Here is a 24,885-nt window from a genome sequence, read left to right as displayed (position 1 = left end):
TGCCACATAAGGTGAAAGATCGGATAATCCAATTAAACATAAGTAAAGCACGCCTTGATAGAATGCATGTTAATCAAATGTACGTGTTATACTATTTAAATATAAGGATACAATATGTGCGTGTCGTAAATTTCGATGGAATAGTTTATAACAGCAGTTATTTTGGCAGTTACAGAAGAGACCTGGCTTTTTCATGTAATTATTTAATCTAATTACCAAACGTTAATTCGAGTTTCTGCCAGACAGGGCAAAGGGATGTCGGAGCGGATATTAATTTGATATAATGTATGCATATTTATCGTGTTAAAAATGGTAAGTGTGTACACATTTGTTTTTCAACACCAATCGAAGAGGGCCTCGGGTATTGATTCTTAAAGTTTAAGTGTATCAAAGTGTCTGACTTGCTTTGGGCTGTTGAATGAAAAAAATAACAATAATGCACGGTTACCGATCTGTACTTCCACCTCCACCTCTTCTTCTCTGATAGCTTTGAAGAACAGCAGCGACGAAGCCGATTCCTCTGACGTCTGTTCGTTCAAAAACTTAATTATTTTCTGTTCTTCTTCTCCGTCCGCTCTGTTCAGAAATTCCTCAAAACAGGCCTCGTCTGGGAAGTAAAAGGAGGCGCAGACCCGGTTTCTTATCCATTCCAAGCGAAGGTCGTCAAGTGTCATTTTATTTTTGGTTGGCACGTAAATTAACTATCTTTAGATACAAAGTTTCATTACCGTAACCAGCCAAGCGTCTTTACGCTGATTTGTATTGAAACTGCACCATATAGCTTGGTGTCGCTATAGCAACCATCGCGCAAACCAAGAACACTTCCTGAAACATCACCGCTACTTCCTATGGCGGCGTTTTCGAGTTGTGTAAATTTACTCAGTGACGAGCTGAATGTTAGAATAATGACGGCATGACACGATCAAGAAACAGTCTGTTGAGATTCAGAGACGCGAAAGCAAACCTTCTTTACGCGTGCCACCCGCACTGCTAGGGTACAATTTCAATTAGGCTCGTCTTTGATCGTCACATCAAGCTTATCTGCGCTTGCTCTGATGAACACCTGTTGGTCGAAACGCATTTGTAGCACTCGACTTGATTTACATTTGTAAAGTCTACAACTTTAATTCATTTTTTTTTATTTCTCCCTCCTTCACGGTACATTCTAGACATAGATTATGTTTGCAAAAATTGTTTTCATTCCAGATTATGATAATGGTAACCATTTGTCTGAAAAGGGGACATGAGTAAGTTTAGCATAAGGATAAGGATGAACACTCACTGTATTACTAACCATATTTAAATTCTTAACTCTTACCTAATGCAAAAAGAAAACCTAAACCAATTCCATTACCAATCCTAACCCTACCTCAGCTTGCACACAACCCAACTTTAGCCCTCAGAAATCAGTATTAGACTAAGCCTAAATTAGCCAATGGAACACACACTGTGACACATCTGAAAAAGGCTCCACAGTCAAAATGTTGTTTTCTTTTCCTTTCAGCACGAAATAAACTTAGGTTCCTTTGCAGCCTACGCATGCTGATACAGCCCCCTACTTAAACTTCTTTAATTAACCAAAAGAAGTATCCATGTCTGTTTTTTTTCCCCAAGATAATCCTAATATATAACATATTTAACAGCAATAAGACTGAAAACAGGGACACATATGCATTTATAAATGAAATTAAGACTTTATTAGCTTATTTGAAATTGGAAATTTAAAATGTGGGCAGATTGGAAATCGATGGATTCAAGTAATGCATTTCGGAAAATAATACAACACTGTATATGAAACTTACAAACTCTCAAACTGGGTGTGAATGTTAGAATAAAAAACATTTTTGTTCTTCTTGGAGGCACTTATACCAAATCTACAACATCTAGATTCTAGCTAGGTACGTTGTGGCTACTTTTTAATTTCAGCATTTGCAACATTCACCACGGGGAAGCAAAGACAAGTAAAAAATAATTGTAATGGGTAAAAGTAGCACAGCATCAGAAAAAGTGGGAGTGCTGATGCCATCTTGGCAAAATAAGAACATAAGTGAGACTATAGATGAGGAGAAGTGCTTTAGGTGCATATTCTCAAGTAGTTTTTAGGTTAAACAATTCAAGAACAGTGTTAATCTTTGAATTCCCAAGTGACTAAGCTTCCATCATCTGCTCTGCAGTTTCAGTTGCACACATGCAAGTTTCTCCTCCTCTAGATCCAGAAATAGGGTTACAGTAAATCCTCTGATCCCGATATCCATATTTTGTTTCAAGTGAAGGCTGTCTTTGTTTATCCATTTTAGATGGTCTTGACCAACCTAGCAATGGTTTTGCTCCAGGTTACAAGCACTGAATTGTTTAAAATCTGTCCACATATGGTTTTCCCTGTGTCAGATGTTACAATGCTGCAGCTAAGGTAGATCTCCTTGGAACTAGGTTAGATCGGAACATATTAGCAGTTTACGTCTTACACTTTAAAATCAACCTTTAGTTGCCAACAGCCGTGTACAACTAAAAGATATTAATGCAAAATAAAGTTCTTCATTTCACTTGAAAATGGTTCATTCTTAAGGGATTGACATTTTATCACATTAAGTGGTACACCAGGTGCTGACTGTAGTCATATTTTTTAAGGGTAGTAATTATAGCTCTAAAAAAAGAGATAAATAAGTGGCACTAATAAAAAATGTTGCTCTTGCCAAGACCTCAGCAATTCTGCTAGTTTATGAAAGCATACAGATCACAAGAACCCTTTACGCTTCTGAGGCTTCCAGACTGTTAATAGAGTATGAAATGTTTCTAAATCTTTTTGTTTTCAGTTCTAGTCTCATCAGACTGCAAGTGCTGTAAAAGTTTCTGAAAAGTGGCTTGAGCAACAAACAGTAGCTATTTCAACTTATAGCTTTCAACATATACATTCAATATCTAAAGCATTACATTATGTACATTCAATTATTCAATTATAACATAGAGCTCTTGCTTATGCTATTGTCAGCCACAAGGTCAATGCCAGAAAGCAGAGCTTAAATGTAAGAAACACAAAGGTCACCTTACACATATATTCCTAGAATGTATAGAAAGTATATTTCTGGCCTTCATGAGTCAAAAAATATATTAATTTTCTAGTTTTAAAAAGAGCATTCTGTAAGTAGCTCCATCTCTGATAGCTCCTGGATCAAACAACTTTATGCAAATACTCTCCATCCTCCCACACACTCACCACCACAGTTTAGTTTAGTATTGATCAAATATTCACAATGAACAGTGGAGGAAAATGAAATCTCATGTTGAAAGACTGCACAGCATCTAAGGTTTTAAAATCGGAGTTTTACAATAAAACATGATATGTTGATATTTGGTTGCATTCCGTAAGGCAGTCAGTGCAACAATCCGTTTTAGTACAAAAAAAGAAAACCAAGCTGTACAGCTATGAGGTTCAATATCAAGCTCTTTGCTCTGAGGCTTTCAAAGCAACCCCTCGTGTTCAAAACTGGAGGAGATGAGTGAGAAGGAGAAAGGGATGAACTTGACACCTGAGCCAGTGTAGAACTTGTTCTGGAACTCCACCCTGTCAGAAAAAAGAAGCACAAATCCAGTGAGACTAGCCGGCATGATGTCACATACACTCCAATACTGTCTACAGCTCCTCACCTTGGGCAAAGGGATTGCATTCAATCAAGAAGTTGTAAGCTTTGTAAAAAAATATTATTTTACAAATATATAAGGTGTTCACGTCATAAAATTAATACTTAATTTTAAACCCTCAAAAAAAACTATCAACTGTACTTCTCTTCTGAAACACATTTCTAAACATCATAAACCAGAACAGGGCTTCATAGTTCTAAACACCATTTAGAAAACACAGTCATGCGCCGAGAACAGAAAATGAAAAGAAGGGGTGAGTGGGACAACAGGATTTGTGGGAGGCTTAGTCGTTATAGAAACTGCACAATCTGAATGGTAACTTTCATGGAAACACAGACCAGTGCAGCCGCAGTGCGTGCAGGAACGCCGAGAGACCCTCCATGACGAGCAGGATGGAGACGGTGAGTACGGCGAACAGGCCGAACACAGGCACCAGGAACACGATCCCCACCGTGGTGTTTACACGGAGCCCCACTCTCATCACCATTGCCCAGAGGACTTCCGACAGCTCTAACAGGGCACATCAGGTAGGAGCAGGAACATCAGAGACGTACCGTGCCCATATTGCTCATTTACAATTCACAGAGGTTTCTAAAGGAGGCTCTATAAAATTCATGTTGTGCTCTTTCGAATTTAAAATTTATTTTAAAGTTTATCAGCTTTATGTCTGTGATAGGACTGAAAATGACTCTGACAAGGTAATTTGTAATGTTGATAAATGTATAAGGAAGTCAGGGAAAAGTTCTGGGCTTCGGAAGTTTGGTTCCTCAAATAGTCAAATATTTAACCACAGAAATCTAAATGCAAATGTTTAATATGCTAATTGCAGAGGATTCCTTCCTATACTTACGAGCATGTGCAAGGCTAAGTGCCCAGAGACGCAGGTAGGAAGCTGTGTTTGAGATGCATCCCAGACAGTATTCAATGGTGTGGATTGACTGATGCAGGAAAACATCTGCAAAGTTAAACTACGAAACAGCAGTGCATTATTAATAGTTCAAAGAGTTACAACACAGAATTTCAAACCGTTAGCTGTTTCCTCCAATAAAATAAATGTATAATTCTGATTGCAGATGCCATACTCTAATAAAGACAATCTGTATTTTTATTACAGATTATATTCTAATATGATTTCTCTGGATAGCTGATAATACCGTAATTCTACAGTAGCCTTCAACGCACAGTGCATTCTATTCCAATCCTCTAGGTACAGCAACAGCTAAAAAATTTTAACAAATCTGGTCATAAACAAAACCAGCTGAAACTACACAATAATTTTTGTATGCAAAATAAAATTGAGTAATATTGCCTGTACCTAGAAGTATAGCTGTCTTCTACTCTTACCATCTTTAAATTGCCTACAGTAGAGATATACATCTTATCCCGTCTCCCTGTTTCATGTTTTCAACTCAGACTCCAATCCTGTATGACTGAGGTCCACACACACGTTCCTGTGGTGGAATAAGACTCTCTTACAGCGTCTGTCCATGCCCTGCAGATGCAGAGGCTCACAGCAGACGTCCTTCCCTGCCCTCCGATTAGCACGCGGCCAGTCTCACCTCCTCCGGCGGGCTCTCTCTGCTGGCCGAGTGCTCGGTGTGGCTTCCCCCCTCCTCCAGATCGAGCGCTCTAAGAAGAGACAGCTCCTCCTCGCTCCCTCTGCGCACCAGCTCGTAGCCCTTCTGAAACCACAGGGGACACACTGAGCTCCACACACCGCGAGCAACGCACAAATAAAACAACAAAGAAGTTACAAAGGAACAGGGAAAGGTTTATTCCGTGCTGAAAAGAGAAAAAATGTTGTGTTTCTTTTCTTCTCTTTTCAGCATGGATTAAACCTTTTCCTGTTCCTTTGCTACAGTAGCTAAGCATGCTGACGCAGGTACCTACTTGAACAAATAAGTTATGCAAGCGATTCCGTGGTTCAAAACAAGTTGCCACCTTGTATCACAAGCTGAAATCCCCTTTCCTCCCCCCAAAGTCTCTACACCTTGTATTTGAAAAATTGTATTTATTTCTGAAAAACTGAAATTACATTCTAAAGCAGAGAAAACTTGGTTACTAAAATAAAACCTAATGCCAGAAATGTACGCTTGGGACAAACTGCAAAAAGAATCAGAGAACGCTCCAAAAGAAAAACAATTTTGTAAAATATACTCAAAACGTGAACTTTCCAAGAAGAGATCTACTGTACTAAAGTGCTGTGGTACTTGCACCATCCCCATCCCAGGATAGGTGAGCATTCACTTCGGCAGCTAAAAGCTTGCTACGTCTCGAATGACCACACGTGTGAACTCTTGTTTTGTGGCGGAGTAGATTCAGAAGTGAAAAAAAAAGGCATGAAAACATTACAGGTTTTTCCTTCCTGATACACTGCAGGAAATCAGAAGTTACAGAAATTACAGCCATATCACTCTGCAATTCACAACTGTCAACCCACTGAAGCTAAGCAGGTGAGCAGGGGACCTCCTGGGAAAAAACTAAGGTTGCTGCTGGAAGAGGTGTTAGTGGGGCCAGCAGGGGGCGCTCACCCTGCGGTCCATGTGGGTCCTAATGCCCCAGTATAGTGACGGGGACACTGTACTGTAAGCAGGCGCCGTCCTTCGGATGAGACGTAAAACCGAGGTCCTGACTCTCTGTGGTCATTAAAAATCCTAGGGCGTTTCTCGAAAAGAATAGGGGTGTAACCCCGGTGTCCTGGCCAAATTTCCCATTGGCCCTTACCAAACATGGCCTCCTAATTATCCCCATCTCTGAACTGGCTTCAATACTCTGCTCTCCTCCCCACTAATAGCTGATGTGTGGTGAGCGTTCTGGCGCACTGTGGCTGCCGTCGCATCATCCAGGTGGATGCTGCACATTGGTGGTGGTGGAGGGGAGTCCCCATTACCTGTAAAGTGCTTTGAGTGGAGTGTCCAGAAAAAGTGCTATATAAGTGTAAGCAATTATTAGAATTATTATTATTATTATTATAACATATGAAAGGTTACAAAGAAGAGGAGACCGCTCAGCTCATCATTATCAGAGATACTGCGGGATGAGTGTTACTCCTTACCCTGTACATGCCAAGGGGCTTTCCACCATGGTGAAGCCAGTAGAGGTAAAGTGGCTTCCCCAGCAGCAGCACCGGCACAGAGAGGACCGCCAGCACCACTAGGAACACCTGCATTCCCGTCTGTCAGGAGCCCAGCACGCCACGGGGTCAGAGAGAGAAAGGCAGGGTCAGCAAAAGGCCATCCCAGATCCACAATAAGTCCCTACTCCAAATCACTTCCACTGCACAAGTCAAAAAGTCATCAGTGGACTACTCACATGCTACAACTTGACTGTCTGCCACACAGCAACAAATGTTAGTTAAATGCACACAGACTCGATCTCAGTCTATTACTGTACGGATTGTCATAATATAGTATTTTAGATGAACTATGGCAGACGAGTTAAATAAATACTCCCACTTTAAAGGTTTAAAACCTACTTCCGTGTTTCGCTGTCATTTTTATTATTATTTGTAAATACACCTGTTACTGACTGTTAATGGTAAAACCCCGGGTGCAGTTTCATGAACAGTCCAACCGAGTTTCTTTCATTTCCTTCAGATTAGTGCCAGGGTCTCACCCAGACTGACCTGGCCAGGATACAGGGGCTGTACCCCGCTGTTCCCCTGGAAGAGGAACATGTTGATGAAGTGGATGAGGATGCTGGGAGCCAGTCTGGAGTCCATGGCCGAGAACGCTAACCACTTATAAATGACCATGAACACCAGATAGCCGAAGAGACAGAGCAGAAACAGCAGCTCTGGGAAGAACACCAAGAAGATGTTGAACTTCTTTCTGAAGTGCCTAATTCACAGATAAAAGAAAAAAATATATATATAATTACTGGAACAAAGCATGACTCACAAGCTATCTACATAAAACAAACTCCAGAGATGAGATGCTCTTTCTTTGATACGATATAATTAAGGATGGAGCAGCCTAGCAAATAAACAGCAATACTTACAAAAGCATGGAAAGTTTTATTTTTATTTTCAATGGTGTACTCTTCCATAATAACCTTGGAATTGCGCACACACAAGATTAAAGGAAAAATAGTTCATCTTCATTTTCATCCAATGCATAACATTTTTGCAGTGAAGGTTATTTTCAATTGCTTCGTACTTGGACTATGCTCCTGTTGATATCATTATGCTGCTGTCTAGGATCAGTTTTACTGCTAGAGAGATCTACATCAAGCTTTTCTAGAGTGGTTCTGCTGTTAAAATCCTCTATTCAGGTTGCAGGATGAATCCTATTGAGCAGGTTAGTGATCAAACCAAAACCAATTCAAATGCAGACTTCAGCATTTTCGGTCTGTACTTTGGTGCTCCGGGAGCATCTGCCCTGCTAATATCTTTCTGGTTCCAACCAGAGGCTGCAAAGCGAGTGATGACTGTCCTTTCATTATCTGTTCATTTGTGTTTGCATGTTGTGGCGAAAAAGAAAGGGGAGGGAGAAGACACAATTACCGAACACTCCCCTTTAAAAAAAACTCTTCAGTTTACAAGCAGGAAAAATATCAAAACATTGAAATCAGTTAATGAAGGCAGAAAACACTTTGTTTTCACACTTGATTAAAGCAACACACTGCCTTCAGATTAAAAAATGTTTTACTGCCGTCTTTTGCAAGTAGTACAAATCTAAACGTTCAAGATCAGAAAGCCATGTCATCAGGAGTAACTATGATATTTCCCCTCCAGTTCTTCTAGTGTCTGGCTTCCAGGCTTGCAGAGCTCAATGTAGAAGAGACAAAGAGAACGTATTAAATTAGGTGAACTCACAGGTGATTGAAGACGCTCAGAATGACTCCAAAACTCATGTGAATAATACCCAAAATGACAGACATCTTCATCTTGTAGGAGTTCAAAAAGCTGAGACGATTATTCGCCAAGTTCCAAATCTGGTATCACATGGAAGGAAACAATATAACCATTGAAGCATTAATCTAGTTGTAATTAAATCACCCAATACATTTGCTGCTATTCACTAAATGTTTTTAAAGTTCTTCAAAATGTTTCGCATGAAGAAAAGGAGACACTAAGAATACATGGAACTGAAAAATGCTTTTGAATTAATTATTTTAGAAATAAAATGTTGTCATTAACCTGAGGCGATTTACTTATTTTAAAAATAACCTTTTGGTCACATCTGTGTGTGTGTGATAAATCACATACGAGGTTTTGATACACACCAAACAGCAATTAAGCCCTTTAAAAGAATACCTTTACTGACACTGATGGAACTGCAACCTTATTTAATCTTTTGTTCACCCATAACTGCTTATTTTAAAGCTAATTATTAGACAGTATAATATATTTCAATGCTTAAAAGTAGAATTCTTCTATTAATACAAAAATGAGCTTTACGTTACTGAAGTATAACATTGCATTACACCAAAAAATATAAATTACAGTTGTAGTTCCATGTACTCACCGGATCTATTCCAAATGGGTAAGGTCCACTGAAGACACCAGTGACGTTGGGATCGAGGGTTAGAAAAGCATTTGAGTGGACATCTGTGTCACTTTAAAAAAAACACAAGCACAGTCACATAGAAAAAAATACTTTTCAGATCAATTTCACAAGGAGATGACTGCATTGTCACTTTCAACTTGTACAGTCTTCACAGATTTCTTGCTAAAATTCCTCCCAAATCAAAGGCTAGATAGTTTCTGAAAATTTCTGTGAACGAGCAAAGGTCATGTTACTCTTTACATCACTTACTTCCAATGTTTTCCCTCGAACATCGCCCGCACACTCCACCCAGACCCGAATATATTTAGAGACTTGGAGAAACAGTCATTGTAGATGAGCCCCGTGTATACTGAGAAGAGACCCATCATCAAGATTATGTATCGGCCTTCAAAGAACGTATTCCATATCTGTTTGAAATAATGACAAAATACCATGTTACCCTAAAAATATATATATATATAAATATATATAAAAGCACTAAGGCACTTCTATGTTAAAACCGCTTCAGTAAACTCATTATATTTAAAAAATACAGGAAGTTCTTGACATATGCAGCAGATGTGCTCCTGGAAAATGCTATATGTAACATAATGATAGATGTAAACAGGATTCGGGTCTGCTTTCAGGCAGAGGGTTTTAAGTCCCAGATAAAAATAAATTGCACATATTTATTCAAGAAAGATGTACTACATCTGTATGAACATTTCTAAACTGTAAATTCTAATCGAAACGTTTGTTAACCTTTAGGAATTTCGAGCACAATGTGAACAGCGGACTTGTTAGTGGCGGGTAGTGATCAGAGTGGAATGAGCACGAGGCTTGAGCCTGTAGGCGTGTCTGGACCAGGCAGCAGTCCTCGGTCCTTTCACTCTTACTGAGCCTTTTCAATGCCTTTTATCTTAAGAGTCTTGTCAATTCAAACGATTGGCACTGAAATTTGTTTTTTAAGATTTTTTTTCCCCCACAGAACATCTTACTTTTTATTACTTTAGGATGTTGTTTTAGATTTTACACAATATAAACATGAAGAACAGACCACGGCAATAAAGAGTCTTTACAGATTTAGCAGGGAGATGAACTGTGGTTGGAAGAACACAGCTGGCCAAGCGACAACATTCATCTCCGAGTACAACTGCGTACGCAGAGCGTCTGCTGTCTTGAACGCTCTGCTAGCTGTCTCTTCCTGGCTGTGCCCAGGCAAGTGAAAGAGAGAATATGTGCATCCTAAATTAAGAAGTGGTATACATTCCTAAGACATAGTAAAATAAAAATGTGCAAAAATGAAGAACTAACTCTAAAAACACACTGAGGACAAAAGGCCAAAAATCCCATTAAATACACACAAATACAGCAATATCCTTCATTTATCAAGGGTAGGACATTAAAATGACTCACCTCGTTTCTTGTTCTCCTCAGTTTGGGGTTGTTTTCAAATACTACCATCCACAGTGAAAAGAGAGCCATGACTATCCCATGGCCCAGGTCTCCGAACATCACAGCGAAGAGGAAGGGGAATGTGATAATGGTGTAAGGCGCTGCAAGACATATACAGACCAGATAATGGATCAGCCAGAGCTAACACAGTTAATATCACGTTCACTCTCAATTCAACCCCAAGAGTATGCTGACGGATATATACACAAAGATATCCAAAAACAACATGACAACCAATGTGGTTTAAAAAACCACTCACTCTGCAGCATCCACTGTAACAGAAACATACTAGACCGATACCAAGACCAAAACTGTCTCACAATGAAATTATCTGGTACTCCTGACCCATGTAACCCTGTCATATCAAGTCTATCCAGTAGCTATATCACCCTGCAGCTCACAACAGGCAGCCCACTGAAGCTCAGCAGGTATAAGTCTGGTCAGTACCTGGATGTGAGACCTCCTGGGAAAGCTAAGGCTGCTGCTGGAAGAGGTGTTACTGGGACCCATAGGGAGCGCTCAACCTACGGTCTGTGTGGGTCCTAATGTCTGAGTATAATGAATGGGACACTATACTATAAGAAAGGTGCTGTCCTTTGGATTAGATGTAAAACCAAGATCCTCTCTCCGTGTTCATTAAAAATCCCAGGGGTGTTTCTCAAAAAGAGTAGGGATGTTACCCCAGTGTCCTGGTCAAATTTCCCCCTCTTGAAATAATCCCCATCTATGAATTGGCTTCATTACTCTGTTCTCCTGCCCGTTGATAGCTGAAGTGTGGTGAGTGTCTTGGCACAATCTTATAATCCAATCAAAGTCCCAGGTGAGTGTCTTGGCACAATCTTATAATCCAATCAAAGTCCCAGGCAATGGGTAAGGTCCACTGAAGACAGTGTTTGTTTCTTTTGCAATAGCTAATGTTTTGCACTTTACCTGGATTGACTTCTCTGTAGTTGCCAACTCCATAAGCCTCTACGATGTTCTGAAATCCTGAGGTGAATTTGTTCGTTCTGATGAGTGTTGGCGGTGTCTCTGTGCTTGGTATTCTGTTCACAAAAGATGGAACAGTGGCTCCATTTTTCCTCTAAAAAGAACAGCAAAACTTTGAGTTAGAAATCAGTTACTACAGTATGTGTAGTAACAATATTTCAGAAAAATAACATGCATATTTTTGCATAACATTAAAAAGAGCACAAAACATATACATGTATTCACTTTTCACACACTTGTCTGGCTTCTGTAAATGAAAAAAAGTATTTATAAATTATGCAATCTGTTTTAACCTGATGCCTGAGAGATCAAAGAGATCCATGATCTGATTCATTATTTATAGAATTCCATAAAAAATACCGAGAGACATAAAAAACAGAAATGATGAGTATTAAACTCAATCTCGATAAACAATAACAAAAAGCAGACTTTTATTTAGCATCATAAAATGAAACACAAACAATGCAAACAGTAACAAGGACATTTGATATTTTTAAGAACTATTAACAAAACACTTCATTTATTTTTTAAAGAAATGGTTCATGGCCTGTAATTTTAGGAGACATTCTTCAAAGTAGAGGTACAGTACCATAAGAGTCACAAAGCCATGATGTACCAGATAAGAATAATATTCTTCATTCAGCAGAACAGCTTCCATAGAACCATAAACATATTTAAGATTAATATTTTTCTGGGTGTGTTGTGGATATTGTCCAGATGTGGACATGTCCATCCATGCCTTACCTGATGCAAAAAAATAAAATGCAAAAGTACATATATTTTGTGGAAGCAGGCTTCTTTCAGTAATCATTAGTGTGATATAAACTTTTTTTTCTAATGGTTCCCTTTCCATTAAAACATGAATGGTGTGTTTCAGCATGGCAGGCAGCCACAGAAGCCCACTTTAAATTCCAAATATATGCCCTAACGACACGTCCTTAAAACATTTGAGGGAACCGATAAAAATCTGTAGCATTCAATTATGCACAGCCCAGCTATCTGCACTTAAAAGCACAGGAACCAAGGCATCCGATTGAATTATTGATGTAATTAAAACCAGAAATGTCAATTAGCTCATCCAAAGGTCAATGAGGTTTTCTGGCTGACCCGTTTTCTAGATAAATAAAAATGACAATAAAAACTCCACTTTTCTCAAACTCTCCAGGCAGCACAGAAGTGCACTTACAGATCCCTCCTCCAGCGCTCTCCTCAGAGTGGACAGGTCATCCACTGGGCACCACACCTCCGCAATCAAACACTTGTTGGTCACGTCAAAACTGCACAGATTCAGGATGTGATAGATGGCCTTCATCTTTTTGACCTGGATCACCCATGTGTAGACAGATTCCGAAGCTTTACTTAACACCTGCTTCAGGTAATCTTCTGTTCTGTGCAGAACCTTTCAGAAGGACAAATAAAGGACAGAATTTATTAAGAAAACTGCACCTTAAGCGCAACCTGTACACATTGCTGCTTGTAGTAAAAAGCAATGTACTGGAGATTTACAAAGTGCTTTTTTTTTTTAAACAACAGCGCACTTAGCAGAGCTTGTTACTTTTAACATTTGCATTACTTTTCACACAAAAATATTAACAAAAATATATATTACTTTGGTCATTTTCATAAATTTAAATGTATCAATTATTTTTACCCAACTTCACATTGTTTCATATCTTTAATGAATCTTTAATGAATGTGGCAGCTCTCATTTGTTGATATTTCATAAAACTGGTGTTAATTTCTGTGCTACAGATCACAAACATAGATTCACGGTAAAAACAGCATTACAGCTGACACTTTGATTCATTTAGGGGTTGGGGATTCACAGTTCACGCTGCATGTGAATCATGTGCTAAAACATGTGTTAAGTGTATCTTTAATTTTTTTTGCTCAGATAATTCAGAGACTGTGCCAGTGGCTGGAGGTTATAGTTTCCCTCACTGAAGCACAAGGAAGTCAGATGATCAGCCTGAGGCCTCATGGCCAGTGTGATTAAGCACCTGAGAGGGATCCCAGACCCCCGACTCCCAAGAGCCTCAATCATTCTCTTCTGATGACATTCTTCTTTAAATCCCTCAAATCAACATTTCCCAGGGTCATGCTGCTGAGCGCAAAGAAAGCCGTATATGATTAAAACAACTGCAGTCTGGAACACTGCCTGTGCCCAGCACTGCCCCTGTGTGAATGCTGTAATTAAAAATCTGCAAGTTTCCACTGCTTAATCCTTTTTTCAGATGGAAAACCAATTCATAGGTTACTTTTTAACCTTTTATTACAGCACCATGGTGGAGATACCTTCAATTTCAAATTCCTGTGTTACTAGAATCACTGGACGTGTCACTTAACCTCAGCCTAAACCATGATGAGGGAGCCTTCAAGTACATGTATTGGCAAAGTAACACCTACAGTGTGCAGGTCTTGAATTCGAGTTCGCAGTCCCTCAACAACTTCATTTCTTTCTTCATTACTACCAGGGTAAGGGTAGAGGTGACAGTGGTAACTGAAAAATAAAGAAGAAAAAAACTAATTTAAAGCAGATACAGCTTTTTTTCTTCTTCTTCTTCTTCATTCTCCTTAAAGCTTAAGTTGCACAAATGAAAAGAAAACATTTAAACCACAAAAACATATCTTTACCAGTCACATATCTTCTTAACCTTCTGACCAATCTGCTCACCCCAGTAAGAAATTAGGAACACTACACTTTTTGTGATTTCACCCTGGAAAAAAGAAAACAGAATTTTATCTTACACATTTGTCACATAAACATTATTTAGCTCAAAAACTGTATTAGACTGGGTTTTTTTTTTAATTCTAGCGACTAATACTAATGATTTTAGTCCATATAAAAAAACGCCCTCTTTATCATAGCATCAGTTTGGAATTTTATTTGAATTCCAATATCTCTCACAAAGCATTGTGTGCACAAAGTTACAGGACTAAATATTTCCTATATATGACAAATTAAACTAGCTAGTCTCCACATCTGATCCCACAGATGAATTAGAAAAAAACAGAGAATAAAAAGTAGCTAACAATTAAAGATCATTAATAAATCAATAAATGGAAAAATACCAAAAATGTGCATACTCACAGTATCAGGGTCTTCAACACTTTCATTAATCTCTGCATAACTAAGAATAGTGTATCCTTTACACACCCTCCAGAGCATTCTTTCAAAGGCTTCGATTTTCACTCGTTGTATGAGGCCTGATATGAACCTAAATTCAAGCAAACACGTGAAAATTGTAAGAACCCTAAAACCAGACTTAATTCATTACTATTAAAATCTTCCGCACTTCTGAGCACTTAAAATATTTCTGAAGCGCCAGAAATGATTTGCATGACCTTGATCTGGTCAAACTAACACGGCACAGTGAGAAAACACATGTTCAGTGCCTGATATGCGTGAAAAGTAAAAGTGAAAAAAGGGTGTTCTTTGCCACAAACATCCTATAGTTACATTCCTGCTCTGCGCTCTTCAGATAAGTGCAATTCTATTGCAGGAATAGGGCAGAACAGCACATGATTGCTAACAATGCTTTGCAATTCTGATACAAATCAAATGGTAATAAAGAGCATCAGGTTCTAAACCTGCTATAAAAACCCATGGAGGATCTCCTTAGAGTATGTTCAGTCTGCTACGTTTGCCACTCTCGTAGCATTTCCAATCCAAGTCTCCCACTGCCTATCTTTGACTTTCAGGTGTACAGATAAACATATCTGTATTATCGACCCAAATAAAATCTTAAAATTATTTGCATGTACACCATCTGATCACTTTTATTAAAATTAGGTTTCTGAAATCCTTTTTCCATGCAAAGAAAGTGTACAATATGTGATTGTTTATGCACTTCTAAGCCAAAACCATTATTTTTTCCTGTTTTTATTGTTACTTTGTACTTTATTAATCTATCTGCTCTAAGAAAACCAGTTTGAAATTGAAGGTTTTAAAGGGATTTTGCACTTGCACAACACGATTTTATTAATACACATAAAGTGAGTAACTTTTACTGTCACTTCTAGATGTGAACTAACATACAGTTTATCTACAAAATAAATATCTAACAGGATATCTACAAAATAGATATCTTATATCTATATCCTATTTTCCAGACCACACTCCACATTTGTTGCCTGTAATTTAAAAAATATTTGGTGTTTTGCTCTAAATGTTGTTGAAGAACACAGCACACATATGCTTAAATAAAAGTCACCCCATCTAAAACAAGATATAAAATTCCTCTTCAATGCTACTTCATGTTAAGGTTTCCCAATAGTTCATGTGTGCTATGTGGGTGTTTTCTTCTCCCAGGTTGTTACACACCCGAGTTTGGCTCCCAGACGCTGCATGTTATTGTAGTCCATCACAGACTCCTTTTCTATGAAAGGAAACTCTTCGTACTGGGGCTGCAGGGGTTCCTGCTGAAAACAACACACAACAAGACCACTTCAGTCTCACTTTGCTCCTTAGGTTTTCTGTGCCAAGTAAGCCTGTGCATTCACCCAGAAAAAATGTAACGTTACAAATGTCACACACAGATATGAATTACTTTATTTCTAATAAAGATGTTGCCGAACAGTGAAATACGAATTGCAAATAACAAAATGACCTTTTGTTAAGGGCTGCATTTCAACATTTGGTGGAGCAGTTAATGAGTTCTTTAATACAATTCCGAAGTGAAAAAAAAAAAACATTCTAACATATCCAGCCATCCATTTTCTAACTAATTCAGGATCGCAGGGGAGCCAGAGTCTATCCCAGCAAGCAACGGGTATAAAGCAGGGTACACCCTGGACGGGACACCAGTCCATCACAGGGCAGACACACAGACACACGCCCACACCAGGGCCACTCTTCCCCGAGGCCAGTTAACTTACCTGTACGTCTTTGGACTGCAAGAGGAAACGAGAGCACCTGGAGGAAACCCACACGAACACAGGGAGAACATACAAACTCCACTCAGATAGTGCAGCTGATAGGGGACCCGGCTCAGGAATCGGGCCCCAGAGCGGTGAGGCCCCAAGGCTAACCACTGCGCCACCGCATCACCCACCGTTCTGAAATTCTTTTTCAAAAATAACTCATCCTAATCACTCCATAAAATACTTAATGCTGCGAATGATCAAGTACGAGAAGTGTATTTTAAAGCAGACGAACCGCAATAAAACCATCCGCACTAAAACAACCCTTGAAAATGTAACCCAGTTAAATAAGGGCAGATTTAATCAAAAGAGGGATGCAAAGCAAAGCCTGCTGTATATTCAGCTCTTCTGGGTTAAAACATGTCTTCAATTAACTGTTATCTGTATAGTAAGGGCCGCCTTGTTATTGATTCAGGCACTTCAGTAGGTTGCAGACATTTTAGTATTGCCTTTCTGGATAATCTTTTCTGGTCCAATATTCTAGTAAATACAGAAATCAAACAAAATAAGACTTGTGTGATCTCTGACTGGCTTGTATAGTGCATTATTATAAAGCAATTTAAGGCTTTTAGGTTTGATCAAAGGGGCTGTATAAACAAACTGAAACTGCTGAGACACACTGTCACACAAATTATTTTGACTTTCTCTTGCGAACCTTTAAAAGTAGTCATGTGGGTTTTGTTTCTAAAGTCAGAGGCTATCCCTTAAACATCTTGAAACGACCACATTATCCACGTCAGCCACATGGCACAAAGGAGAAAGACAAGTAGCTCGTAAGTGTGAAAAAATAAAACCACTGAGTTCTCAGTGCGATTGCCAAAACACAGACAGAAATGCTGCCACATCCTGCAACATCTCGTTACAGCCAACTTATTTTCTTCGAAAGAAAATGAGTTGGCTGTAACGAGATGATTGGTAAAGCAGTCGACATTTAGCAGATTAGCAAAGACTCGACCAACAATTCACCTCTGTGTTTCTCTGGACAAAATTCCTGGTAATCCTCAGCATGTGAGTGTACTCCATCAACTCCAGGAGATTCTTTTTCAGTTTCTCTTTGTTTTTAGTTACTTCACTTAACTCTGCTTCTAGCTTCTGCAACTGTTCCTGGTAAAAATGAAAAAAAAAATGCTTCGTGAATTCATTGTTCTTCTGTAAATTTCAGCAATGCGTAAAGTATCCACTGATCCATTATGCTTGCTAATGCTATAACTGTTTAATTTCACAATACATGGAGGAGTTTATCGCTGTTTAAGAAAACAGAGGGTAAATACAATTTTAACCCCACAGTGTATACTGTAGCACTAATCTCTCTGCTACAGAAAACCACAGACCTTACGACAAGATGGTGGTTTTAACAGCTACAAGCATAACCCACTGCTTTAAAAGTGTATATTTACAATGTATCAGGCCCTGACTACTGACAGAGCAAATTATCATCTTAATCGTATTTGCAAGTGCATGTTATGTTAGAAGAGGAAACCATAAAGCAGGATGTTATTTTATCTAGACAAATACTATTAAAACAGAGTAGTCAATTAAAAACAAACTTACCATTATGACAAGGACATGCTTGGGAAGAGGAGCCACTGGATTGACTTCACCTTCGGGTAAGGGAATATCTGCTTTTTTTATTTCTCTCAGCAGATACCCTACAGAGGCACAGCAATAAGAAAGACAAGATTATGACGCAGCAGCATTGCCATTGCTTTAGTTTTTATCCTATCTCTGAACTAATGCAATCAATTAATGTTTCACGTACATGCTGTCAATCAACAGTAAAAGGTCTGATAATCAGCCTCAACAGTAACATGTCTATGACACCTAGAGTATTCTCAAGTAGCACAAATACATCATGTAATTCTGTTACTAAAAAGACTACATTTTGCTAAGAATATTCTGCAAAAGGTATGTCCACATGTGACAAAAAATGTCAGCTCTGTACACCCCTATTACTCACTGGCATTGATAGCCATTACTGCACAGTAGCTCCTGTGTTTCCTAAACACACAGCACCCGGAGCACCTCAGGACATTACTTCTAAAACAGTGCATCAAAGAGAGAGGGGCTGAAGAATCAGTGATCTACGTGATGCGCCTAGCAATTGGAAAGAAAAGGCGAAGGTAGTGAAAAGTCTGTCTGCATCAGTAATCTTCAGGATTGATTTGTGCTTCTGGCCATAATGGAAATTTTAATTCTAAAAACTTTTAAGAATGAATCCAAATTTGTGTTTAATAATGCCAGTGTTCAGCAAAGCAATGACAAGGTCAGACAGAAAGGCCCTTTTGCAATGGTTTGACCTATTGGGAGGAATCAGGTACCTTTCACGTGCTAATAAAATGATACTGTGAGAGAAGTGAGACTGAAATACACAGGCAAAAGCACAACAACTTCTACTGGTCCACTGCCCTACTCCCCTACAAAAGCTACCTTTCAGAACAACTGGCTGCAGATTTAGTTGATTAGCAATAGACTAGACACCGTAATCTAAGCAATAAAGTGGCTAAAGTATGTTGATCTTATTACTTCATGAGTAGTACCATAAGTGAACCCAGAAACTCAATTTTTTAATTTGGTCATATTTTTCAAGTTCTAATTCTTGACTTCAAGCATCCACTTAAGACATCTGGGAGCTTTGCCGTCTCAGACAGACCTGCAGTTTCCTCGGAATACGTTCTAGGTACAGCACATAATGGAAAGTATTATCTGGAAAGTGTGTGCTGATAACTATTCAATATCTTTTCTGGGAATGCAATGAAACACATTTAAAAACTTCACTGCATTCCTAAAAGATGCTAGTCAAACAATTTGTTACACAGCATAAAAACAATCTTGAGTCAATTTTTCCCTTTCCCATGCTTTTTATTTTTTTACTAACTCAAAAAATATCATCTGCCATTCTTTTATCTTCACAGATTGCACAACTCATTCTATCAAAGGCAAAGATCACAAGTTCCTAAGCCATGGGAAACACAGATGGCAAAATGAATGACATTTCTTGAAACGCAGCAATCAGATGTAGGGGCCGAGGCTCATTAACCTCAAATGTTATGTTTCCTTTTAAACACTGAAGCTGATAAATCAACAACGCGTCTGCAATTTTGGTGGCAGAAACTTATAGTGGATAGAGGGAAATTTCCACAGGCAGCGGCACAAAAATCTGGGAAAAAAGGAGTGTAACCTGCTGATGATACTGGATTCTAGTGCAGATCCTTAATCTTACAAAAGAGAAATGAGTCTCCACTGAAGCAAAGCGTCTCTTACCGAGGATCCTCTCCATTTCCTCACACCTCTTTATCTCGCTGACAAACTTGCGCTGGAAGGAGTTGACGTTGGGGTTAAGCTGTAATGAAAAGAACAGAGAGAAAATAAGATAAGATCACTTTATTGCCCATATACAATTTCTTGCATTAGGAATTTGTCTTTTCGCAGACCCCAGCTTGCTCTCCATGAGACACACAGACAGGGAGAGAAGCCTGGGGTCAGAGCGCAGGGTCAGCCATTTATACGGCGTCCCTGGAGAAGTGGGGGTTAAGGGCCTTGCTCAGGGGCAAGTAGGATTCCTCTGCCGGCCACAAGGTTTGAACTGGCAACCCTCCAGCCACAGGCACAGATCCTTAGCCACAGTGCCACCACTCCGCCCACTGCGCCCACAATTACCTTCAGTGTGCAAACAGTCGACTGTCAACAGTGTGGTATCCACACAAGACACAAAGTATGCTTGGCCAATGAAAGTGACTTTGATCTTATTTGATCCCTCTCTACAATTAACAAGTCTAAGTATGACTAGCATCACATTCTTGGCACGACCAGGAGTTTAATTTCACTGTCCACAAAAGACCTAACGAAGGACTTTTCCTCTGGTTTCTATTGATGTTTGACTACAGGCAGATGATACTCGAAATGTAAAATGAGTGATTTTTCCAGGAATTAGTGGACATTGATTACAAGTTTCCCTACTAGAAGTTCTGACGTCAGCAGATCTACTCATGCTTGCACACAAAATAAAAAGAGGCCAAGCTGTGCTTCAGCTTCATCTCTAATCTTTTAAAAAACTAATAAAATGACAGTATAAAGATGTGTTGATTCAGAATATTTCTGCTCTTTTTTAACTTTTCTGTATCTGTTTGCTTTAAATTAATTCTCAAACTGCCAAAGAACTGCAAAATATCATCACTTTTCTTGTCCTACGAATAATAATATGCAACTATAAATTACATTCAGACACAGTGGAGCAAGACAACTGATCAATGGAAATTAAAGCTGATCTATGATGTACCTACATTTCGCATTAACTCACATCACCAAACCATGACAAAAAACGGTAACTACTTAGCATAACTATTAACTCAAAGTCAGGTGCACTTTCCAGATCTTGGCAATGCCTTGACATTCCTAAACTTCATCTCACTTCTGTCTCCCACTGCCAGCTCTCCTTCACCAATCTCAAACAGAAAAACAGGAAGAAAACACTGAGCATTTTATAACAATGCTCATTCCAACTAGCTTTTTCTAAAGCTTCTATACACCTCTGTTTAAACAGAAATAATTTCCTCGTTAATATTTTTTACATTGCTTGCATCGCCTGAGGGTTCCAAATAAAAAAGCAAAGCCAGCTGAACTTCAAGCACCCTACCTGAAGGTCCAAAAGTGGAAATATGACTGGAATTATTCAAATGACTAGAAGTACCAGACAGCAGATGTTCATGAATATGCAGATGTACCAAAACATGATGCACAGAAAGAGTAGAACTAAAGGCTTTAAGACCGCAACATTAAACAGTGGTTAGGTCTAGTCTCTAGCCTGCAGGGTTGTGGGTTTAAATGAATATGTGGATGCTACTGTTGTAACTCTCTGAATGGAGTAATATTCCTTCACAGTAAAGTTATCATGGTAAATGCTGATTTGTCCTCATTTAAATTAACTGGTGCAATGTAGAATATGGCAACACAAGACACTAACTTGATTACATAAACCCACTGAAATGGAGTCCTGGAAGAATTTTAGGGTTCCCAAGCAGTGCTAAGCTCAGCAACAGAGCTTGGTTACAGAAAATAAGAGGCACTTTGTTTGTAAAAGGGTTGTTGGAGTTTCAAACAAACTACCCAGCCACCTTGTTGAAGACAATACCCTGGTTTCTTTAAAGGAACAGCTAGATGGGATTCTTGGATCAATTAAGTACTTACCCAACGGGCTAGACGGGACCTCATGTGTCATTTTTCTTATGTTCAGTTAAACATACCATCCTTCATGTGGAATAAATGACACGAGCACTTTGAACCAAGTAAGAAGTTCAAACAGTCCACATGTGAGCCAGACCTCTTTCAACAAACCTGATTCTCATTCCACAAGCTCACCAATACTTCACAACCCTCACAAATTATCCTCCCCGTCATCGGAAAGCAACATGACAAACTTCAAAATAACCAGCAATGCTAAATCAGCAACAAAAACACCATGTTAGCTACAGTAAGAATCAACAGTAATGATGCAGTCCTTACATACTGTACATCTTAGTGAAAGAAAATATGAAAATGTTTATGTATTTACACCTACTTTATGTATTTATTCTTTGCCTGGTTTGGTTTCTGTCTGTGTATTCAAGCTCAAACTGGAGTTGCCTGTCCACACAGAGGTGTTGCTGGGTATAATACTGAGTGATCTAATGTGCGTGTTCCTAAGAGTACATTGTTTTCAACCAAATCAATGACAAAGCACTTCAAAATCTTCAATGTTTCACATAGTATCAGAGATGAATGCTGGAAATCTAAACTGAGCTTATAAATTTACCTGGAAACTCGCTACAAGAAAACTACCAAGTTATAAAGTGACATGCAAAGTTAAATGATTGTAATGCTATCCCAGATTTTTTCTTCACTGCCTGTTGTTACTGCTGTTTTTCTAAAGCTTAAATTTAATTTCAGGTTTTCAGTGGTGACTTTATACATAATCTGACGAATGTGTGGTTTAAAGGATATAATGATAGCAAGGAAGTCTATTTTTTTCATCATAAAAATGTGAAGTACATAAAGGCCTACCAAATACAGAGTTTAGGGAGAATTATGTTGACTCTTTTTGTTTATTAATATGTACAAATATATGAAAAATGAATCATGCTATTTTCCACTAAAAATACCACAGATCTATTTTCGTTTTAGGTACATTGTTTGACAATGATAAGCTCTCTTCAAACAATGCAGTGTAATCGAGTAAAGTTATTATCGGGAAAGCATCCTCAATTAAGGATGTGTTCAGTTGACACTCAATCACCGGGCCAACACAGCATTGCTTTTTATTTGTAATGCACTAACAAAATCACATGCTTTATCACACATTTCTCACTGGTGTAGCCTAAGCAGAGCAGCATTCAGTCTCAGTCGATATTACAAAAGCACTTCTATAGACTAACAATCCGGAAATGCCAAATATGGGAATTCTGAATGTATAAACTGTCATCTGTTGTATCCGCTGAGGTTGTGAAACTTTGTATCAGTCTTAGTCATAATTAAGTAGTTAAGCGTGAACAGCAGCCTAGTTCTGAATTTAGCGCATTTAACTCAAAATTGGGCTGTTCAAAACAACACATACCCATCATTTGGAAATTTGACCACGCTGGACCTGTCAATCTACAAAATTTATTTTTTTAAGATCCTCAGCATAGTACCCCTACTACAAAGACGTAGTACTTTAGTGATTTAGCACGGAGTAACCTGGTTTGTAGGGCTGCTCAAACATGTCACGGCAAAACAGTTCAGATAAAACTCGCGGAGAACCAAAAAACAAAAATCCACAGTGGTATGAACGTTGAGTGAACAAGACTGTCTTTAGCGAAAGAGTCACACCATACTTACATCCCTGAACTCCACCAAGCCCATCTCGCCCAGCTCGCTGATGCAGTCGTACGCAGACCCAGACTGCAGAAACAGCTGGGCCAGACACATCTCCTCGCTCCTGAACAACGAGCCCATCGTCGGCGCTACCGGCCGTTCACCTGCACAGATCTGCAGAGATTAAAACCCTCGGCGGAGATACACCTCCGGTCAATCATTAAAAGGTGACACGTATCTGAGCCGCACCTGACACGGCAACGTCAAGGCAAATCCATCCGAAGCGCAGCTCTCGATTTTTCTGCTTTCCAAATCTTCAATGTTAGCTGACGGATTGTAAATTCTCTGAGAATCTCTCCGTATAAAAGAATGGAGCGGATATACTAATTCGCGGACAACTTAAAAAAAAAAGTCCCCTTTCAAGTCCAGTTAAAAAAAAAACAGCCACGGCAATTAAGGGCAGTTTACAATGGATGAGACGCTCACAATTGGCTACACACTGAAACTAAGATTTCAAACGTAATCTCTTTAGACATGAAGATAAAAGAAGGACGCTTTACGTCGCAAGCGGAAACGACTACATCTTCGTTTAAAGCCCATCCTGTCGGCAAGCACAAAAATTAAATAAATCGAGTTCTTCTGACTATTTTATTGACAGATTCCTTCCACGTCGTTTCCAGGTCAAGCTTGTCTTTTCGCTGCCTAGTTTACAGTGCTGTCTTGGTACCGGCCGACTGCAGACTTTCCCTGGGATTTGACGGTGCAGGAACAAAGATGTCACAGTATTGCTGGCCAAACAAATGTTTTCATTAGTTTCCGGTAATGGTAATAACCTTTATACCAAGCGTTACAGCCGTGCTACTTTTTAAATGCATCAATACACTAAGTAAAAATGCCAATAAAAAAATGAGAAATCACAAGAACCATTAAGAACACAACGTTTACATAAGCAATGCAAACCCCACCTCCAAAAATACATCATTCCGTATGCAACGCGTCGGTTTTATGTTAAAATACACCTTTCCGGTTTTAGTAAAAAATCTTATGATTTTAAAAATGTACATTTCCCTTTTCCAACTAGTAAAGCTTAGTCTTAGCTCTTTACATGTTTGAGTTGCCGTTTTCTGACTTGAAGACGTTGAGAATATTATTATAGCAATTCCTTATGACCACTCCCATTCATACAGTACTGCTCACCCTGAAGTTCTTCAGATATAGTAAGAGACCCACTTCATCCAACACTGAAGTGCAGCCCCAACCTGACAGATACTTGTAGCCATCATGCGCAAACTTACCATAATCAGGCAGAGAAATGAACAATTACTCATCCAATTTAACCGAGACTTCAGAAAATCCAGTCGTGTTGAGGTTGCTGAGCTTTAGCCTGGATACTTTTTCCACCTTGCTGTCCATTGCAGTTTAATCAGTGGTAATAACGTATTCTCAGGGTTATGTGTAAGTACTGAGACAAAAAATGATAGGAAAGCAGAGCTGCATCTTGAAAAGCAATGCAGAATGATTTTGAGGTTTTATTTCTTAAAAATCCTGATGCCCTTCGTCACAGAAA

At 39.0% G+C, this 24,885-nt stretch overlaps 2 protein-coding genes across 7 annotated transcripts in view; both read right to left on the bottom strand.

Annotated features, from left to right (window-relative positions):
* The window catches only part of dnah10 (dynein axonemal heavy chain 10), a 49,605-nt gene extending 48,931 nt beyond the window's left edge, over positions 1-674 (bottom strand). Inside the window, exon 1 of the mRNA XM_088935671.1 lies at positions 449-674. Coding sequence (XP_088791797.1) covers positions 449-674 — 226 coding nt within the window. The remainder of the gene's footprint in view (positions 1-448) is intronic.
* Positions 675-1,674: 1,000 nt separating this feature from the next.
* LOC148819120 (V-type proton ATPase 116 kDa subunit a 2-like) lies at positions 1,675-24,032 on the bottom strand. 6 transcript variants are annotated; one of them, XM_088935328.1, is made up of 21 exons: positions 23,568-24,032; positions 23,343-23,482; positions 19,755-19,833; positions 18,045-18,142; positions 17,460-17,597; positions 15,895-15,992; positions 14,662-14,788; positions 14,205-14,287; positions 13,977-14,070; positions 12,757-12,969; positions 11,514-11,664; positions 10,545-10,684; positions 9,399-9,556; positions 9,108-9,198; positions 8,456-8,574; positions 7,265-7,478; positions 6,695-6,814; positions 5,199-5,321; positions 4,490-4,607; positions 3,978-4,149; positions 1,675-3,562 (listed from the first exon to the last, which is right to left on the bottom strand). In XM_088935328.1, exons 2-21 carry the CDS (start codon positions 23,457-23,459, stop codon positions 3,460-3,462), a joined length of 2,556 nt encoding a protein of 851 aa, XP_088791454.1. In that variant the 5' UTR covers positions 23,460-23,482; positions 23,568-24,032; the 3' UTR covers positions 1,675-3,459. The 6 variants fall into 6 exon arrangements, with proteins under 6 accessions (XP_088791454.1, XP_088791458.1, XP_088791455.1 ...); XM_088935332.1 differs by having other exon boundaries at positions 15,895-15,989; XM_088935329.1 differs by having other exon boundaries at positions 23,343-23,492; positions 23,568-23,700.
* Positions 24,033-24,885: the final 853 nt, after the last annotated feature.

Source organism: Atractosteus spatula, chromosome 17, assembly GCF_055471065.1.
Source record: "Atractosteus spatula isolate fAtrSpa1 chromosome 17, fAtrSpa1.hap1, whole genome shotgun sequence".
Taxonomy (NCBI): Eukaryota; Metazoa; Chordata; class Actinopteri; order Semionotiformes; family Lepisosteidae; genus Atractosteus; species Atractosteus spatula.
Note: the sequence above shows the minus strand (reverse complement) of the source record. Positions and strands in the feature narration are given on the sequence as shown.

Bases quoted from the DNA above. Each gene is read 5' to 3' on its own strand.
- LOC148819120 (XM_088935328.1), bottom strand. From the start codon at position 23,459: ATGGGCTCGTTGTTCAGGAGCGAGGAGATGTGTCTGGCCCAGCTGTTT. The intron at 8,575-9,107 runs GTGAGTACATGG...ATGTGATACCAG, and splicing joins ACCCATTTGGAATAGATCCG to ATTTGGAACTTGGCGAATAA. The intron at 7,479-8,455 runs GTGAGTTCACCT...TCTGTGAATTAG, and splicing joins CTGAGCGTCTTCAATCACCT to GCACTTCAGAAAGAAGTTCA.